At 41.6% G+C, this 17,962-nt stretch overlaps 1 protein-coding gene across 5 annotated transcripts in view; it reads left to right on the top strand.

The window, feature by feature from the left end:
• Positions 1–854: 854 nt before the first annotated feature.
• camk2d1 (calcium/calmodulin-dependent protein kinase (CaM kinase) II delta 1) overlaps positions 855–17,962 on the top strand; it is a gene marked incomplete at its 3' end in the record, with an annotated part of 103,977 nt that continues 86,869 nt past the window's right edge. For all 5 annotated transcript variants that reach the window (XM_079184715.1, XM_079184713.1, XM_079184714.1 and 2 more), the window contains exons 1-2: positions 855–1,129; positions 2,336–2,430. In XM_079184715.1, coding sequence (XP_079040841.1) covers positions 1,068–1,129; positions 2,336–2,430 — 157 coding nt within the window. In that variant the 5' untranslated portion in view covers positions 855–1,067. The remainder of the gene's footprint in view (positions 1,130–2,335; positions 2,431–17,962) is intronic.

The following is a 17,962-nucleotide window of genomic DNA, read 5'->3' as shown; positions in this document are numbered from 1 at the left end:
CACGTGCTTTTCATTGACAGATCTGATTCCACACAGATTCCAGGTCAGCCTGCTGCCTCGAGATGGAGCTCCTGTGCAGCATTTTCAACAAGGAAGCACCGAGACGAAAATCCTCCTTATCAAGCTAGACACAGCATACCAAGAGAAAAACGGATGTTATGTTATGCTACCGCCAAAACAAAGTAATGGATTAAAGTTTGCCATTCAGCGACTAACTACGAGATAAATAACAAGATGAAAAATCGAATTGAATGACATAAAGAAATATAATCTATGCTGTGCACGTTAAATTAATTAATAAAGGGGTTTCAACATTTTTACTATAATTTCGTCATTCTATTTATTATACAGTATTCTTCTTTAAATGCTTTACCATATTTTCTACCTCGACTGGTTTAAAAAAAAAAAGTTTGAAATATAGAGCGCATGCATTTTCTTGAATGTTTTTGACTTTGTGTATTGTTGTTAACAATAGTGCCTGCATGATCAGCAACTCAGGATGCTCCAAAATTATTTTTTAACAGACACAATTGGTGTAGGGTAGGCCTACTTTATGGCAGGCTCTACATTGTGCTTTACAAAAACACAAAAAGACGATACAAACTAATTATGCTTTAATGGGAGGAACTAGCATATTAAAAGCTCATCAAATCTAAATTGAGTTTAAAATGACCGAAAAACAATCTGTCTATTTTCCGTCAGGTTTTCTGTTACATTTTTCCCAAAGGCAAACATTTAGAGCGAGACAATGAAACGTGATAATTGGGGGTTTATTTTGAAATGACACCACCGGATAACAGATGCTTTATATGAAGTCTGGCTTGACTGCGGTCAACTAATCAGTGTTGAAACACAACAGCAGGTCGAGACGTCCCTGTCAACTCCAAAGGAACCGGGCTCTACGAACAGGAGTCGGGAGGAGCTGAGCTTCACCGCGGTCACGAGCTTTAACCGAAATAATTTAACGTTTGCTTTTACTTTTAACACTGGAGGGGAAAAGGATTTGTAGAGTGAATTAAAGCGACTCAAGCATTCAGTTTCCCAAGTTGGTCTCCGCTCACTTTATCATGGCTACAACGACCTGCACCAGGTTTACCGACGAGTACCAGCTGTACGAGGAGCTGGGCAAGTAAGTCCTCTTTATTTCACTTTTTAGTCGTTCATCGAGGTGGAGCATCGTTACCCTTTGCTTTCACTGTCCGTGTTTGGATTCAGCCTAACCTCATACCTGGTCTCGTACGTTACCTGGTCCCGTACGTTACCTGGTCCCGTACGTTACCCGGTCCCGTACGTTACCCGGTCCCGAACGTTACCCGGTCCCGAACGTTACCTGGTCCCGAACGTTACCCGGTGCCGTACGTTACCCGGTGCAGTACGTTACCCGGTGCAGTACGTTACCTGGTCCCGAACGTCGACACCTGTTCAACGAAGAGCGCGAGCGTAAACTGAAGTGTTTCCAGGTAGTTCTATCTGGTTACTTATTGTAAGTCGCTTTGGATAGAAGCATCTGCTAAATGACTGTAATGTGATGTAATATCTGTTCCCGTGTGTAGCTGAACTTTCTGAATCGGTTGTCGCTGCTCGTTAACGCCCATCAGTGTGTATTGTGGAGGAAGCTTGTCTTGTGTAGACTTCTAAAGTTTTGAATTGAAACAGCCCCGCCGCTGAGTGGTTCAGAACGCATGCAGAATATATCCTGATTTATCAATAATGTTGAACCATGCTGTAACAGGCATGCACCTCTGGCGACGAGCCAGGCCAGACACGCAGAGCTGAGGCGGGAGTCTGGTGTGGTGTCATCAGAAGGAATCAGCTGTGTCGCTCTCAGCGCGCCCGAACATGAGCGCGCTCATTCTCAGGAATCTTGCGCTGTGTTTGCACACGTTTCATTCCTCAGTGGCGTTCATGTGGCACCATTCACACACCGGCACGGTCCAAACTACCAGAAATGTGTTTCTCATGTCAACACAGCTGAAAGGTGCGCGTCCGCACTAGACTTGTTTACACAGGTAAACGAGGTGTTCAGGTAGATTTAGGAAGGCGTGGCTCTGCTTTTTCCACCTGTCTTCAGGTTAGTTGTGTGGGTCATTGGACAGTGAGGTTGCTGCAGGTTGTAGCAGCCCCAGTTAAGTGCAACACACGTCTGTAATACAGTGTCAGGAGGCAGACCATTACACAGCTCAGTCTAGAGAAAGAGCTGGTGATCTGTACATCAAACCAACAACGACCAAGAGTCTTTGACAATGTCTTCTAATCCAAGAGATCACAGTTCAAAGTTGTCTCTGTTAAGAGGGTAAATGTCTGGCTGCACTGACTGACTCCCACTCTTCTGTAGGGGGGCTTTCTCCGTGGTGAGGCGCTGCATGAAGATTTCCACCGGGCAGGAATACGCTGCTAAAATCATCAATACCAAGAAGCTGTCAGCCAGAGGTGAGTACATGCTGCCCTGTGGTGTGGCTTTGTAGAGTCATGCTGTTCACTCTGTGGGGGGGGGGGGCTTAAAACAGCTCCTTTCTGTAGCCATGTAGCCCCTCAAACCAACTTCCTCTCTGCTTTTTCTTGACTAAACATGTTTTCTCATGCCGACTACATGTCCGTAGTAGCGGGAGGTGGTAGCAGCTAACCACGTCTTCCTCCTGCTGGCTTTAAAATTCACTCATTCCATTTGTGTAACCAGCGCTCATCTGTGTGACGCCTATACTTGAAGGAGGCCAACAGCTCCTTTTTGTAACTTGTCCTCTGATATCAAAGCACAGCCTCTGATGAGCTGTGTATGAATCACAGCGCTGTCTTTCACAAGGAAACACAAGCCAGTGAAGGCAACATCTTGGCAGGATTGAGAACAAACTCCTCTTGTTCTCTCCTCCCAATGACCTTTTTCTTCTGTCTGTCCAGGAAGTGGAGGCATAGATTCTTTAACTTTTTTTTTATCCTCTCCATCATTATCTGTGCAGTGTGATGCCGAAGCACAGACAACAGGAGATAGGCTTGGACAGGCACACAGTGATGGTGAGCGATTGAACAGCGGCAGCAGATGTAGCATCTCATGGGGGGGGGGGGGGGGGGGGGGAACCAGCTGTGTGAAGAAAAGCAAAACGGGGAGACGACAACAATAAAAAGGGAACAAACCATTTCTATTTTCTCTACGGTTCAGTGAAGGATCTCTATTATGTCTTTTTCCACCAAAATGGCAAAAGGTGAGATGAGAACGCTTGAGGTTCCGGGGGGGGGGGGGGGGTGTCGTCAGCATTGTTGCTCTGGTGTTAGTTCCAGATGAGAGTAACAAGCTAGAGAAATAAATTAGGACTTTGTTATTTTGGTGTTCATCCAGTGGAACTAATCTCTCAATGCACAGAGGTACATTCCTGGTTTATTATAATGCAGCTTTTATTTTCATCATTTTGGCCATCACTCCCATTGATGAGATTAACAGTGTCCAAACAAAAGCCTCGGGTTGGATAAACCTATGTGGACGAAAAAACCAAGGCAGAGCCACATTCATACCAGTTCAACCAACGTCACAGTTTTGACCTTTTCTATTAATCTAGTTATGCACATTCACAGTTTTGCTCATAACGGAGTGCGCTCACTTTCTTTCACCTCTAAATACAGAGATGTAGGTCAGACATTCCCAAAGACTGGGTCGGTACCCACAGTTGGGTCGCAGGAGATTTCATTTGGGTCACCAAATAAACCCACATGAGGGCCTGAATGTTGGTATTGTTTTCATAATTGTATTCTAGCTATAATGTTGAATTGTATCTGAAAGGCTGTTTGTTTTACTGATGAGAGGAAATACAAAGGAATGAGATTGTCTGATTACACAAAGTACTGAATATGTGTATATGTTTTCAATAACGCAAGCACAAAGCAAAGTTATGATTCATCAAACATATCTTTTTTAAATCTCTGGTTTACCTTTTCGAGAACATATAAGGCGACGTGGACATGGCAGTAAAAATGGTCTGGATCGTTTATTTACGCACAAATTCACTCCTCTCAGGATGTTTTATTTGGTGTTTGTTATATATATATATATATATATATATTTGTATAATATTATATTTACTACTACTTGTATACATATCAGTCCTGGCTGCCAGCGCTGCTGCTGCTGCTGCTGCTGCTGCTGCTGCTTCTTCTTCTTCTTCTTCTTCTTCTTTTGCTGCTGCTGCTGTGTCTTCTTCTTCTTTTGCTGCTGCTGCTGTGTCTTCTTCTTCTTTTGCTGCTGCTGCTGCGTCTTCTTCTTCTTCTGCTGCTGCTGCGTCTTCTTCTTCTTCTTCTTCTTCTTCTTCTTTTGCTGCTGCTGCTGTGTCTTCTTCTTCTTCTTCTTTTGCTGCTGCTGCTGTGTCTTCTTCTTCTTCTTCTTTTGCTGCTGCTGCTGCTGTGTCTTCTTCTTTTGCTGCTGCTGCTGTGTCTTCTTCTTCTTTTGCTGCTGCTGCTGCTGTGTCTTCTTCTTTTGCTGCTGCTGCTGTGTCTTCTTCTTCTTTTGCTGCTGCTGCTGCTGTGTCTTCTTCTTTTGCTGCTGCTGCTGTGTCTTCTTCTTCTTTTGCTGCTGCTGCTGCTGTGTCTTCTTCTTTTGCTGCTGCTGCTGTGTCTTCTTCTTCTTTTGCTGCTGCTGCTGCTGTGTCTTCTTCTTTTGCTGCTGCTGCTGCGTCTTCTTCTTCTTTTGCTGCTGCTGCTGCTGCGTCTTCTTCTTCTTCTTTTGCTGCTGCTGCTGCTGCGTCTTCTTCTTCTTCTTTTGCTGCTGCTGCTGTGTCTTCTTCTTCTTTTGCTGCTGCTGCTGCTGCGTCTTCTTCTTCTTTTGCTGCTGCTGCTGCGTCTTCTTCTTCTTTTGCTGCTGCTGCTGTGTCTTCTTCTTCTTTTGCTGCTGTAGCTGCGTGAGGAGAAATCCTAAACAGGAAGCTCTGTTTGACTGGAGAGGCTTGATGTGGCTGTAAACCTTGGCTTCACACCAAAGGCAGTGCTTTCAAAGAATATCCACCCAACTCTTCTACAGCTGAACTTTTAAAGTACAACATCAGGAAGATGTTTTGACAAAGTGTATCTTGGCAATCAGTTTTCTGAAAGTACACACAGTTCTAATTACATCCTTATCTGCATCCACAGTGCAAGTTCATCTGCTTTGACATATTTGTTGTACATCGTAGTGTCGTCTTCACATCAGTGGTTTCTTTATTTATATTGGATTGAGTTGTTGTATCCTGTGAGAATGCCTTCATGCTATCACTTGAGGTACACTGTCAGAGTATTTGATAGGAAAAGCACATTGCAAGGTCAGTCAGCCCCCCCCCCCCCCCTCAGCAGGGGAATCAGGAAGTGGGCCGTTGGTTTGAAGGGAGGCCACCGCTCGGATTGAGAGCAGCATTGGTGGGACTCCTTAGGGTGCAGCCTCCACTTTGATCAGATGGTCTCATAAAGGAGCAGTATTCAATGGTATATAGACGTCTCATTGTGTTTGAAGCGGCTTCTTTTCCCGGCCTTGTTTGCACACTGTGATACTTTGAATCTTGTTGAGTTAATGTGGAGAGCTGGTAGTTTAAATCTAGTCTTTGCATTTGTTTGTTCTGTTATTTGACTTTACCCACTTGATCATTATATGCACATTACTGATGATTATTTTTTAGCTTTTTCTTTGTGAATATTTTTGTAAATGCACCAATGGACCCTACAATATCCATGCAGTATGGATATCAAGGTATTTGGTGAAAAATATTTGATTTTCTCTGTCGCCCAGCCCTAGTTAGCAAATCTAGTTCACGTGATTCAATATTTTCTGATCTAAATCATAATTTAGATTGTCATTTATTACAGCAAAGTGCTGTTGCTTGTTTCTAGACAAATATAAACACTGATACACAGAGGTACAATATGTTGATCACTGTCCAATGCCCTCTATCTACCTGCTACCTGTGCTGTGAACCACTGGGCGGTGGATGAGGTGAGCTCAACCCAACCCCACTGACCTCCGTAGTGTCTCAAGACAAAAACTGCTTTTGCCGTAAATCCATTATTTCTTTTCCTCAAATTTTTGGATAATGAACATGTTGACAATGATTTATCTTTCCTATTAGCCGCTTGATTCTTCCACCACCGGCCATTGACAAAATATCTGAAAGCATTTCTTCTGTTTGCACTCGGCACCGTCTCCTTGTTTTGTGCCGTACAGCACAAGCCAGAGTTTCTTACTGTTCCCAATGTTCTAATAGGCCCATTTCTTTACTGTCTACCTTTTTTAATAGAAAAAGATTGTTTGACGTTGAACAGTAACACAAATTGGTTAAAGGTTTGTGGATTTCTTATTCTCAACCCCTCAAAAGAAAACCCCTGATACTGAGCGGGCACGGAACATGTAACCAAAACATGATCCAGATGTCCTGAGCTGAAAGCCCGTCTTTACTGACGGCACAGGCTTGTATGAGGGGAAAACTAGGCCAGTGGGTAAGCACAGACCTAGTGATGCTTGGACTCGGCCGAGTGGAAATGATCACTTGACAAACCCACCAGGCTGTGGAAAAGCTAGCTACGGTTCAGGAGCCAGCCATTCTGTCGGTTTCTGCTTCTGGAAAACACCCGAGGCCCCGGCCGCTTCCATGAACTCTTCATTCCCATGGAAACAAAAGAGATGGAGGGCTAAATATAGTCTGTGGGGTAATATAGGCGTCGAAGTATATTACAGTCTTTGTGCTGGTAATTATGCAAGTGTGTGATGCTGTCAGTGTTCTATGAATCACATTCAGATAAACAATGAACAATAGTAAGATTTACTGACTTTGAAATGGGCCATTTTTTGCTGCGCTTCATTTAACAGCGATGAGCCCTGCAAGTTGTTCCTAAGACACACGCACACAAACTTGTGTGTGTGTGCCAATACAAAGCGGTGCCGTGTGTGCAGGCTAAATGGTACTTGAGCGTGTCACAGCTCATCCCTCAGGTTCTGGCTGACCCATATGGCCTGTGAGATGCTCATGCAGCCCTGTCGGCATAAGTGATGACTCACTCTGAAAACCAGTAGTAAAGGCGCCCCGTACCACAGGACAACAATGTTTTTTTTGGGGGGTGACGCGTCTTTGTGTGATCGGGGCCTTGGGCAGTACTTTATTCAGGCACAGTTCTAGTACATTAGATTGTTTAAGGACCGCATTTACAATCCATATTCAATCCACCCAACGAGGGAACCACAGTGAGGAAGATTTGGAGTTGAAATGAAACAGTGAAGCTTATGCTATGACAGAAGTGTGTGTATATTTGTAATAATTCACCCGACATTCCCTCTTCTTTTAACTGATGCACAGCTGCTCGCGACAGGCTAAAAATATCTCATCAGAGCGACGCGAGGAAGCATTAACCAAAAAATAATCAGGCTGCTGTATTATAGAGCAGCTGACAGCGGGAGTGGAGGACTCCCCGGTCCTCCTCGGCAAAATGTATTTTCATCTCTGCCTGTCTAATCTTCCCATCAATCAACTGGCACGAGAAGGACTTCTCATTCCAGCTTCTCGGTTTTTAAAATAGTAATTCATGTTCTTTCCACTTCAGCTCCAGTGTTCACACTGAGGGGAGATGAATAAGTGAAAGAATGAGGGACACAAGTCAGGGAATCAACAGCATGAAACATGTATGATAAGATAATAAACAGGGACTCAAGGAAATGGGATCTTACTATTTTAACAACTGAACTATACGGTATACTCCCTGTATTGATTCAAATGTATTGGAAGCTCCTCAAAGTTGTCCTGTAATGCTCACTTGGCAGCAGCAGGTATTGAGTGTTGGATGATTGTGTGCTATCAGCTCTCAGTCAGAGCCACAGAGGGCAGCTCCTGACTGATCCGCTGCATTGTCTGTGCTCTGCTGGAATATTAAGACTGGATGGATTTCTGAGGATTAGAGCGTCCGTCTCTCTGAAGTCAAGCCTTCCATTTGATGAATCAACCTGAAGAAGAAAAGGCCTCTTTTCTTCTGTTGGCTTTCTTTTGAGAGCAGGTAGATGTTTGAAGGCTAATACTGATATTGTACAATTGAAAAAAGGGTATGTACAGGTTAAGGATACTATTTATGTTCAAATATGCCAAAGACGATGAGGTGAATGACGACTTCAAATATTGTCATTTATTTTTTTTAAGTCCGATATTTAAGTTCCATCCTGTGAAGATGTTATGCTTTTCTCTTTGTTTTTTTATTAATATTGTATCTCAATATATATAATTGATACATTCCTTTCCTTTCTGTCTTTTAAACATCTTTACATAACTTTGTATATTTTGTCTTTTACCTACAAATAGCACTGTGTATACATCAACAAACAGAAGCAAAGAAAGAGACACAACCACTAAATAACACAAAACAGAAAAGGTTTGAAATGAATTCAATTTATTTTGTATAGCCCACAATCACAAATTCTCCTCTGAGGGCTTTACAATCTGTACACATGACATCCTCTGTCCCGGGACCCTCACATCAGAACAGGGACAACTCCCCAAAAAGAGGAAGAGACCTCAGAGAGCAACAGAGGAGGATCCTCTATCAGGATGGACAGAAGTGTGATAGATGTCATGTGTACAGAATGAACAGCATAACAGAGTTACAACATATTCATTGCATATGATAGAAATGATTTATATAATGAGAGTAGTAAGCAGAATAATGATGGACTACTAATAATGACAGCAGCAGTGGGTATAGGATAACGATAATGAAAGCAGCAATGGTATCGTACTACTACTACTAATAATGATAGCAGTGAGTGTATTATTGTATATGTAGGCCCAAACTGCTGCTATGATGACAATCTCATGTATATTACCTAAAACCTCTTCACTGGACATGATCCGTTTTAATATGTCATAAATATCATATGTTGTCAGTTACCTTGACTTCATTTAAGTCTTTTCTTCAAACAACTTTGAGTTCTTCTTGATTGTATTCTATACTTATGTCCTTTACTGTTTGAGTGCTGTAGAGTGTATTGTGTTTTTCTACCTCTCTTTCCCAAATATCTGTTCTGTTCGTGTGACCTGTAGGTTTGTATTTTATTACATGTGAAGAGTAAACGTGTATGCTCGTGTACTTTGCCCACCGTCCCTCCAGTAACTGGAATTGTTTTGTGTATACTTGGATATGGTCGATGGTATTCTAAAGTATTCCTCTTCCAAGCATATTCCTGCCAAGAAAGACACCTTATGAAGAGTAAAATATCTCTGAAGCTCTGTTTCCACTCATTATCTGATATAGTTCACTTCATCTACCATTTATCTTTCATATAATGTCAATCTTCAATATTGTTTTTCTGTATTATTTGGTAGATTTTATTTTATTTTTTCCAGTTGGGGGTTAGGGCTTGTATGTATACATGCTATATAGGCTCCTCCCATCTTGTGTGTCATTAGTGTTATCAGGTGCAGCCTCTCCCTATCTCTTTAAAACACGGGGATAAACTGGAGTACTCCCTCTGGGCTTTATTCTAAATCCTCATTTAGACAAGTAGGACAGCCACTCGAGGGAGCGGCTGCCTGCTTTAATTAGGGCTTCTTTGTCCGTCTGTCTCCAGACAGCTCTCCTCTGCCTTAATAAACCCTGTGCTGACTGAGAGCACACAGTCTGTCCCTCCTCCATTCTCTGTCCCTCTCTTACCTCTGCCCTCCGCTCGCTCCTGTGAATGGGACGAGGACATGATTCTTCATGGCATTGACCTCTGACCTTTGTTTGTCCTCTTTTCCTGCAGAAAGGAGGACAGAGTGTGAATGTGATGCACCTCCACTGCAGATGATGGGAGTTTCTTCCTGCTGCAGGGTTTGCCCTTGAAAAAATAATAATTAAAAAACAAACGTGTAGTTTTTATAATGTCAATTCATTTAATTTCCCATGAAAATAAATATACATGATTTAAACTTTTTAACTTAACCGAGAACAAATAGTTTCAGTCACTGATTTGGTAGATGTATAAAGAGTCACATCAACTTCCCTGTAAGAAGACTTGTATGGCCCTGAATGAAATCATTATGTCTTAAAAGTTGTAAAATGTACTAAAAGCCCAATATTGTAATACATACCTGGGCTCTCTGCTGTGATGGATGTCCGTCTCTGTTCCCAAACTATCGTCTAGTAGCACGACATGAACACAATGTGTCGTAGTATCGACACATTGTGTTCATGGGCTGTTTACTAATAGCTCTGTGGGCTATTGTGCATATATTTGGAGGTTTTTGACAGTTCTTTGAGATTGCTCTCAAAATCACGAGAGTGCTGGATTTATTTCAATTGCTCACACTATGCTCCTCTGGGAAGCGGGACAAAAAGTAAATAAGTAAGTAAATAGTTCTAATAGTGTCCATATTTCAAATGTTTTGCATTGTTTAACACAGGCCATTTCAGTAGAGCCATTAACTCTATGACAATAGAATCTAAACTATTCTACGCTTTCTTGTAGGTGGATGTTTTACTGACATGCTTTTGATAGTACGCTAGTAAATGCTAAATGGATTGTACTAGTACAGACTTTTCTAGTCTTCCGACCTCTCAAAGCTCTTTAACACTTCATGTCATCATTCACCCATTCACACACTGACAGGGCTACCGTGCAAGGTGCCATCTAACATTCACACACTGTAGGCACAGCTACAGGAGCAATTTGGGATTAAGTGGACACATGAACTAGCGGAGCTGGGGATCAAACCATCGATCCTCTGATTGAAGGACGACCCTGCTCTCCACTGAGCCACATTCGCCCAAAGTCCCTTTCAGTCCAAAATGAGGGAGGCGTAGCTCTGCTGCTGCACACCGATGCTTTTGTTTGTTACATGAATGGTTGTAAAATAGATGCAAGTCCCTGGTGTCATTCCTGCAGGGGTTCTTTGTTGCATGTCAAACCCGTGTTTTTATACTTGCTTCCTGTCTAAAAATAATGGAGCTCTATGGTACAGAGGGATGAGCTATAGCAGGCTTTGCATATGCAGAACTGCAGAAGACACTGGATCCACGAGGAGGCTCACATTTCAAATGAAATGCATCAATCTGTTCAACTTTGAGAGCAAGATTAAGAGGCTGGATCTATCAAGAACTTTGTGTTCTAGTTTTAACATTGGTGGAATGTGAGTAAGTCCATTTACTCAGCACTGTACAATTTTGTGGTACTTGTACTTTCCTTGAGTATTTCCATGTTATGTAACTCTATACTTCTAGTCTACTCCATCTCAGATGGAACAGATTTAACAGTTCAGATTCTTAATGCAAAATATAAATCAGCTTATAAACTAAGATGTATTATGAAGTTGTATACAAATATAAAGTAGTTCAAATAAGCTCCACCTCTACCAGCAACATTAAAGCTGTGAACACATCAGTGCATCAATAATTATAATCCAAAGATAAAATATATCTTATTCATTTGAAATGGGCCATTCTGCATAAAGAGTACTTTTACGTTTGATACTTTGAGTATATTTTAATTCTAATACCACTTTTATTGAAGAAACATTTTAAATGCAGGACAGGAGAGTATTTTATACACTATTACTAGTATTACTTTTACGTATATAAAAGATCAGAAGATTCTTTCACCACTGTCCTCTGAACTATTTAATCATAAACACAATGGCTGTATATAAATGGAGATAAGGCGACAAAAAAGTCCCACTTACAAAGCATGGTTCAGACGACATCCCAGCAGACACACTGAGGACAGTCCGGCCTGCTTCACAGTCTGGAGGAGGAGGGGGAGAGAGGGGAGGGGCCTAGAGTCAGTTATCGCTGCGAGCTCCAAGACAAGTGTCAAAATATTTGAGGTTCATTACGAAACACTGGATCTTTTCATGGGATTGGTTGATAATAATGATATAAATTCCTGGATTGTATTGCATCTTCTCATTGGTATCTGAAACAACTGGTTCCCACCAATGTAATAGATGTGTTAATTGCGCTGTGCAACACTAACAACATGATTTGTGTGACCATAAAAACCTGCTGTGTTAATGACACTAAACAGAAGAGTAGTTAATGCCCACAGAGCTTTGTTCCCTGGGCTTTCTCCTGCACTAATTAATGCTAACCATATCACTGATGCAGTCTGCTGAAGTAGTTCCATGTCTCAGGACACTATCTGCACTGTGTGAGTAGTACGGCCTCCCTAATGCTTGGACAGCCCACACGTAGATGCACCAACAGCAGAGGTGACAAGCTGCCAGAGCCATGCCAGAGGCGTCGACTCCTCCAGGGACACTCTTGGCAAAAATCTTGTTTTTTTCTCTCTCTGCTTCCTTGTCCCCTCCCCCCAGCATGTGTGCTCTCTCTCATGCTCAGGGGATGAAATCAGGGATTGCATCATTCACTGGAGCTGATTTGAGTCATGTTTTTAAGGGCAGCCAGCGTTTTTTTTTTTTTCTTGCTCAGAAAGAGGCTTAGGTGGTGCATCGGGGCAGAACCTGAACCCTGTCGTCATTCCTCAGCTGTTTCTACCCGGGAGAAGATCTGCCATGACGGTGTTAACACAGCTCTGCTTTCTCATCAAACCTTGAATCTAACCATCACTGTCAAAATTTGATTATTTTATTTTGATGTTCTTTCCATTTGAGGTTAACATTCAGTTCAATAACTGGTTAAGTTGCCCATATTATTGGTATTTCTCAAAATGATTTAGTCATCATATCATTGAAAGGATGAAAGGATTCAAGGATAATGTGTTGTCGTTATGCTAAAATGAGATAATCCTTTTATTAGTCCCACAGCGGGGACATTTGCAGGAATACAGCAGCAAAGTGGACAGAGGCATCAGTAGAAAACAAAAGGAGTCGAATAAACAGTCCAACTCTAAACTACACAGGGTTGCACTACAAAATGCAGGTGTGGCCCAATTAGCTACACAAGAAAAACACTAGAACATTCCTGTCATGCAGCAACAAAGCAATTCTCTGGGCAGACAATATGGCCGACATCTTTACATACAAAATTCAACATGAGAAAAAACATTGTCAATCATCTTTGACTGTGTTTGAGCACCAAGCATCATGATGTAAACACAGTCCTCCTCTCATACTGCGCTCTGTCCTGATGTCCACCCGTCAAGTGCAGCTTGATCCTGGACCACGATGGATCCAGGTCTCTGTGAAGATGTGGGCTCAACAGTCAGTGACCTCCTGTTGCTGGGTTAGCCTGAATTGTCATGCAAGCAGACATTAGCCAGGACTAGGCTGGGTAGTGGAGTAGACTTGGGTCCTAACTGGGTTAGCTTAGCTTCCATCTTGGCTCTCCTTCCTCTCCTCATGGGACAGTCGTCTCCCTCTGTTGGACAAAAGGCATTACACACACACTGCTGACGCCCAGAAGCATGGACACAGCAAAATAGCAGGGTCTCTGATGATACACACCGCCATGAGGGTCATAAGTGATGAATCAGAGGGATTATTTTGAGTTCAGTCGATAAATTGTTTTTAAGGAAATTCCTGCATATTCTACTTTTTGAGAGAGCGAGAGAACGAGAGAGAGAGAGACTACTGGCTGTCTGTGTTCGGGACGTCCTCGGCACTCAGACGATACGCTTCCATCGTCTCTTTTGAAAGGAGTGAATTTAAAGTAGAGATAGAAGCACAATGTGGAGAGCAAAAATAATTCACATAGACGGAGGCTATTGTTTTTTTTGAGTGCAAGGTTTTCTGGAGAGTAATATACCGAAGGGGTGAAGGGTTAATACGATTGAAAGAGGGTGAGGAAACATGGAGTGAGTGAAAGAGAGAGGCCAGAGTGTGAAACTGCAGCCTTGTAGAGAGCAGCAGTGATGTCAGCCAAGGAAACATGATGGATGTGTGGGAGAGTTAATGGAAGTCCTGCTGATTGTGCTGCACAGGAAGGACTCTGTGTGAGAGGAATGTCTGAGACGAGTTTTAGCCCAGACACAAAAACCAAAAGTATATATATAATTGTGTTTTAACCATTTTTAACCACACGGCCGTTCCTGTATAAATATCTCAACAACTATGGGATGGATTGCCAAGTAATATCTGATCAAAGTCATTAAGAGGCGACCAAGCACTTTTCAATAACACAGATTTGGGTTAAAGTATTTACCGTTGATACCCAGGCCTGATAACATTGTATTGAAGTTTATTTCAACTGTAAAATGTTCCGCTCAGTTCAACACTATCCTGCTCTTAAATGTGAAGAGGTTACTTATAAAACATGGATATGAAGTATATCAAAGGTGACCTCTAGTCTCAGTGGGTACCTTTTTAACTTTGTGTTCGTGTCTTAACTTGAATATTTACTGAAGTCTTATCTTTCCGTCTCATCAAATTCCTGTTTTAAGAAACTTCTACGGCCGACAGCATAAGAATGAAATGGATATTTTCACTTTTCACAGCACAAGATGGATTTGAATGTTCTGTTTGGTTGTGAGGGGAACACGTTGCTGTGGAAACGGGAACACTCTCAGGGTATAAGTCTGTCTGAACCTTGTGATCTGTTAATGTGAGCCAGATAACACATGAAATCAACATCTGTTACCTGACCACCTAACTGTTTAAATATTGCTCTTGTGCAGTTCATATTTATCTTAAGTTTTTGTTCTATTCTTACACTGCTTTTATTTGACATCTCTATTTATCTAGATCTATATCTGACAGCAGAACAGAGATGAACTCACCACATGTGTTGTGACCGCTGATTCACACAGATTCATGCTTTAAACAGCCTGATCCCGCCTTCATCGCACCTCATTTCTCTGCTGCACATGTGCCGTTTGCTTCCAGTTTCTGAAGAGTTCTGGATCCAGAACATTCTTGGCTTTCCTTTTATTTCCGTCTTATACATGTTGCGACTAGAGAACAAACAGATGGTGGCTTTGCTCGGTGGTGCTGAACCGGGCACAGAAACAGCAGGCTCACGCTGTCGCTCCAGTGAGATTCAGGGATTCATTGATAACGGAACATGAATTTAAGTGCATCTAGTCTCGTAATCTGTTCTGGTCAGACAGCAGCCTGAACTCAACTAACTCATTTAATGTATTTTGATATGTGAAGTGTATGGTCTCTTTGTACTCTAACTCAGATGCATTTAAGAACCTTAATCCAAATGTTGGAAAAGCTATTTGCCTATCGATAGCGTTGATCATCTTCCCATGCTGCTTGTTGCTACAGCCATGAACAATGGTGCCAGACAAACCAAACTCTTAAAAGAGCCGTATGAAGGACTTGGGGGGATTCATTAGCAGTAATAGGATGTGATATTCTAGTGGTGAGCGATATGACGATATTAGATTATATAAGATTACATGTCTAGTGCTACAGTGCTCACTCGCACACATGAAGTTTGCTGGTGATATAATGTAGCTGCGGTGTGATTTATTTGAAATGAGCGCTGTGCCACAAAAAAAATAGCCTTTTAAATGCTACATTGTTTGTCAGCACCAGTCATATGATAAGTTGGAGGCTATTTGGTCTTGTGTGCTCTGATTAATTTGGCATGCAGTGAACACACAGTCATATTGTTTTAAAGAAAACTCAACTCCTTAAATAATGGGTGTGACAGGCAAACCGGCTTTAAAAGTAAAGTATTTTCATGTTTAACTCGTGGCTCTGTGGTGGATCTAATTTGGAGTTCCAAAAGTAACTGATAAATATTGAAATAACGTGTCTAAATTGAGAGTGGAGTGGTGTGGTGTTTTTACCTTGTAGTGGTATATTTTTGTGAAATGGGGATTCGTTTGATTGTACTGATCAGCTAATTGCAAAACCTTACAAAAAACCTAAATTAAAATGAATAACAATTAGAATATAGATCGTTATCCTGCCTGAAAACAATGTGACATATTTTTGCCATATTTCCCACCCATATAATATTCATTTTCTTTGTGTTAATTAGTGCAAAATCACCTGAAACTAAGAATTGTTGTGTTCTCGTTAGCTTAGAATGAGTCCTTTGTGTCTACATAGGGAGTGAGTCCTATTTACCGCCAACTTACTACAGTAGCCCAGAATGTAGAAAACAAATGCTCAATAAGCTGGTGTTAGAAAAATTCTCGCGAGACCGATTGAAAATCATTAATCAGTTAACATTTATTCTTTGCAAAGAAGGAGACAGAGTTGATTCACATACAGTATACATGGATCAAGGCTGCTCAGAGGTCTGACTCTGAGCCTCGGATATTTATACCAAGTAAACAATACAGTGTCACAGGCAATACGTCACAAAAGCATAACACACCCACAAAATGGCGTCCACGCCATGTAGCCAAGTAGATGTCTGCAACTTTGCCTGAGCATTTGTTCTGGCACAAAGGTCACATTCTCATAGTCAGGAAGCTAAGTTCTCATAACATAGCTCTGTACCCATCTTAATGCTCCCACAGTCCTTATTATCATTTCAATCCAGGACATGCTGCTGAGTGTTCTTTCGCATAGACTAAACAACTGTGGTGAGGCAGTTCACACAACAAGGACACATAAGGACACCAAGCTTTTAAAGCACACCTTATAATTAGTCATTTAGATTTTCCCCAACATAACCCACCTGTTTATACTATTGTATAACTTCTAATAAAATCAAAATGAATAAACGAATCCACGTCCAACCACCTTCTATAAAATTGAAAAAATGTCCTGGTGTAAACAACACATCAAAAATCAAAAACAATAAAATTGAATGTATCAAGAATACATATATATTTTAATGTTATATGAATTATACTAAGAGTACCACATTGAATAAAAAGAATGTTCTAACAAACATTCTGTGCACTGTATTACTGCAATCATCATTTCATCTCTTCTCTCAATTTTCAACATATGAATCATCATTAATTTACAGTTCAGTGTAAACATTTCGTTGAGTAGTCACTTCCCAGTTCCTCGCCATCCCGCTAGGAATTCTGTAAGTACACTAGAGTATGTTTAGTCATGTTAACATCATTTCATCGCTGCATTAATCTCCCCAAACATGGTATGAAAAAGTTCAATCCAGATGAACCAAACATTTTTGTAGACTCCTCCCCCTTTCCACCTGCAACACCTCCTGAGCTCTCTACCATATTGTTGCTCACCAAAACAGCACTGATTCCAACCCCGCAGCAATTTGATTTCCCCCAGGGACCCCAATGTCATCCATGTACACAGACTGACTGAAACTGCCAGATGGGCTGACCTTTATGGTCGTGGTCTGTCTCTAGGAGTTTACGCAGGAGCCATCCATAAGTAATGCATAGAATGCCATCACCAACTCGTGCCATGCACGAGCCGCTCCACTGCTTAGCTTACCTCCACAGAACCAATAGGTGTCAGCTCTGGGCATCGTTCGCTTCCATCAGTTGTCTGTGAGATGTTTACATATTACGCATCATATCAAGGTCCTCACAGGAACTCATTCTAAAAACAAATAGTTTGCTGCATCGGGTGAGAAACAGTGCGATCAACAGGCGGCAACAGATAGTGCAGAGTGACCCAACTGTTGCTACTAGGCAGTTTGAGGAGAAGTAAACAATTGTAAGGCACATTTGAACCCTGTTGGATTATTTTCTAGTTCCCAGCATGTAATGTTAGTGTAGTTGTCATTTGTATTTATTAATTGTCAATTTAATCTGTCTAAATTCCCACCATAAATTGAAACTCGCTAAAGCAAAGCAAAACATAGTTATGCTTATGCCACATAGCCCTGTCTATCTAAATTTACCAATTTCCACGATGTTAGTTCTACCACTGAGCTCTTCTGTTTCTTAAAAACACCACTAAATCCCTCTGAGCGTGTTAGTATGTTCACTGGTCAGACAAGCGTCCCCAGAGACTTTCGCTTCCCTGCTCTTCCAGACTCACTCAGAGGAAGCAGGTGTCCTAAGATTAAGAGTTATCAGTGTACAATTGATTCACTTTTATATATTTTGCTGTATCTTCCCCCATATCTTACAAATGGTTTAGACTCGTTAAGATATGTTTTCTTAATTTTAATTTAATTGTACCATTTATTCTTTCAATCAACCCTGCTA

This window comes from Pholis gunnellus (assembly GCF_910591455.1).
Source record: "Pholis gunnellus genome assembly, chromosome: 23".
NCBI lineage: Eukaryota > Metazoa > Chordata > Actinopteri > Perciformes > Pholidae > Pholis > Pholis gunnellus.
Note: the sequence above shows the minus strand (reverse complement) of the source record. Positions and strands in the feature narration are given on the sequence as shown.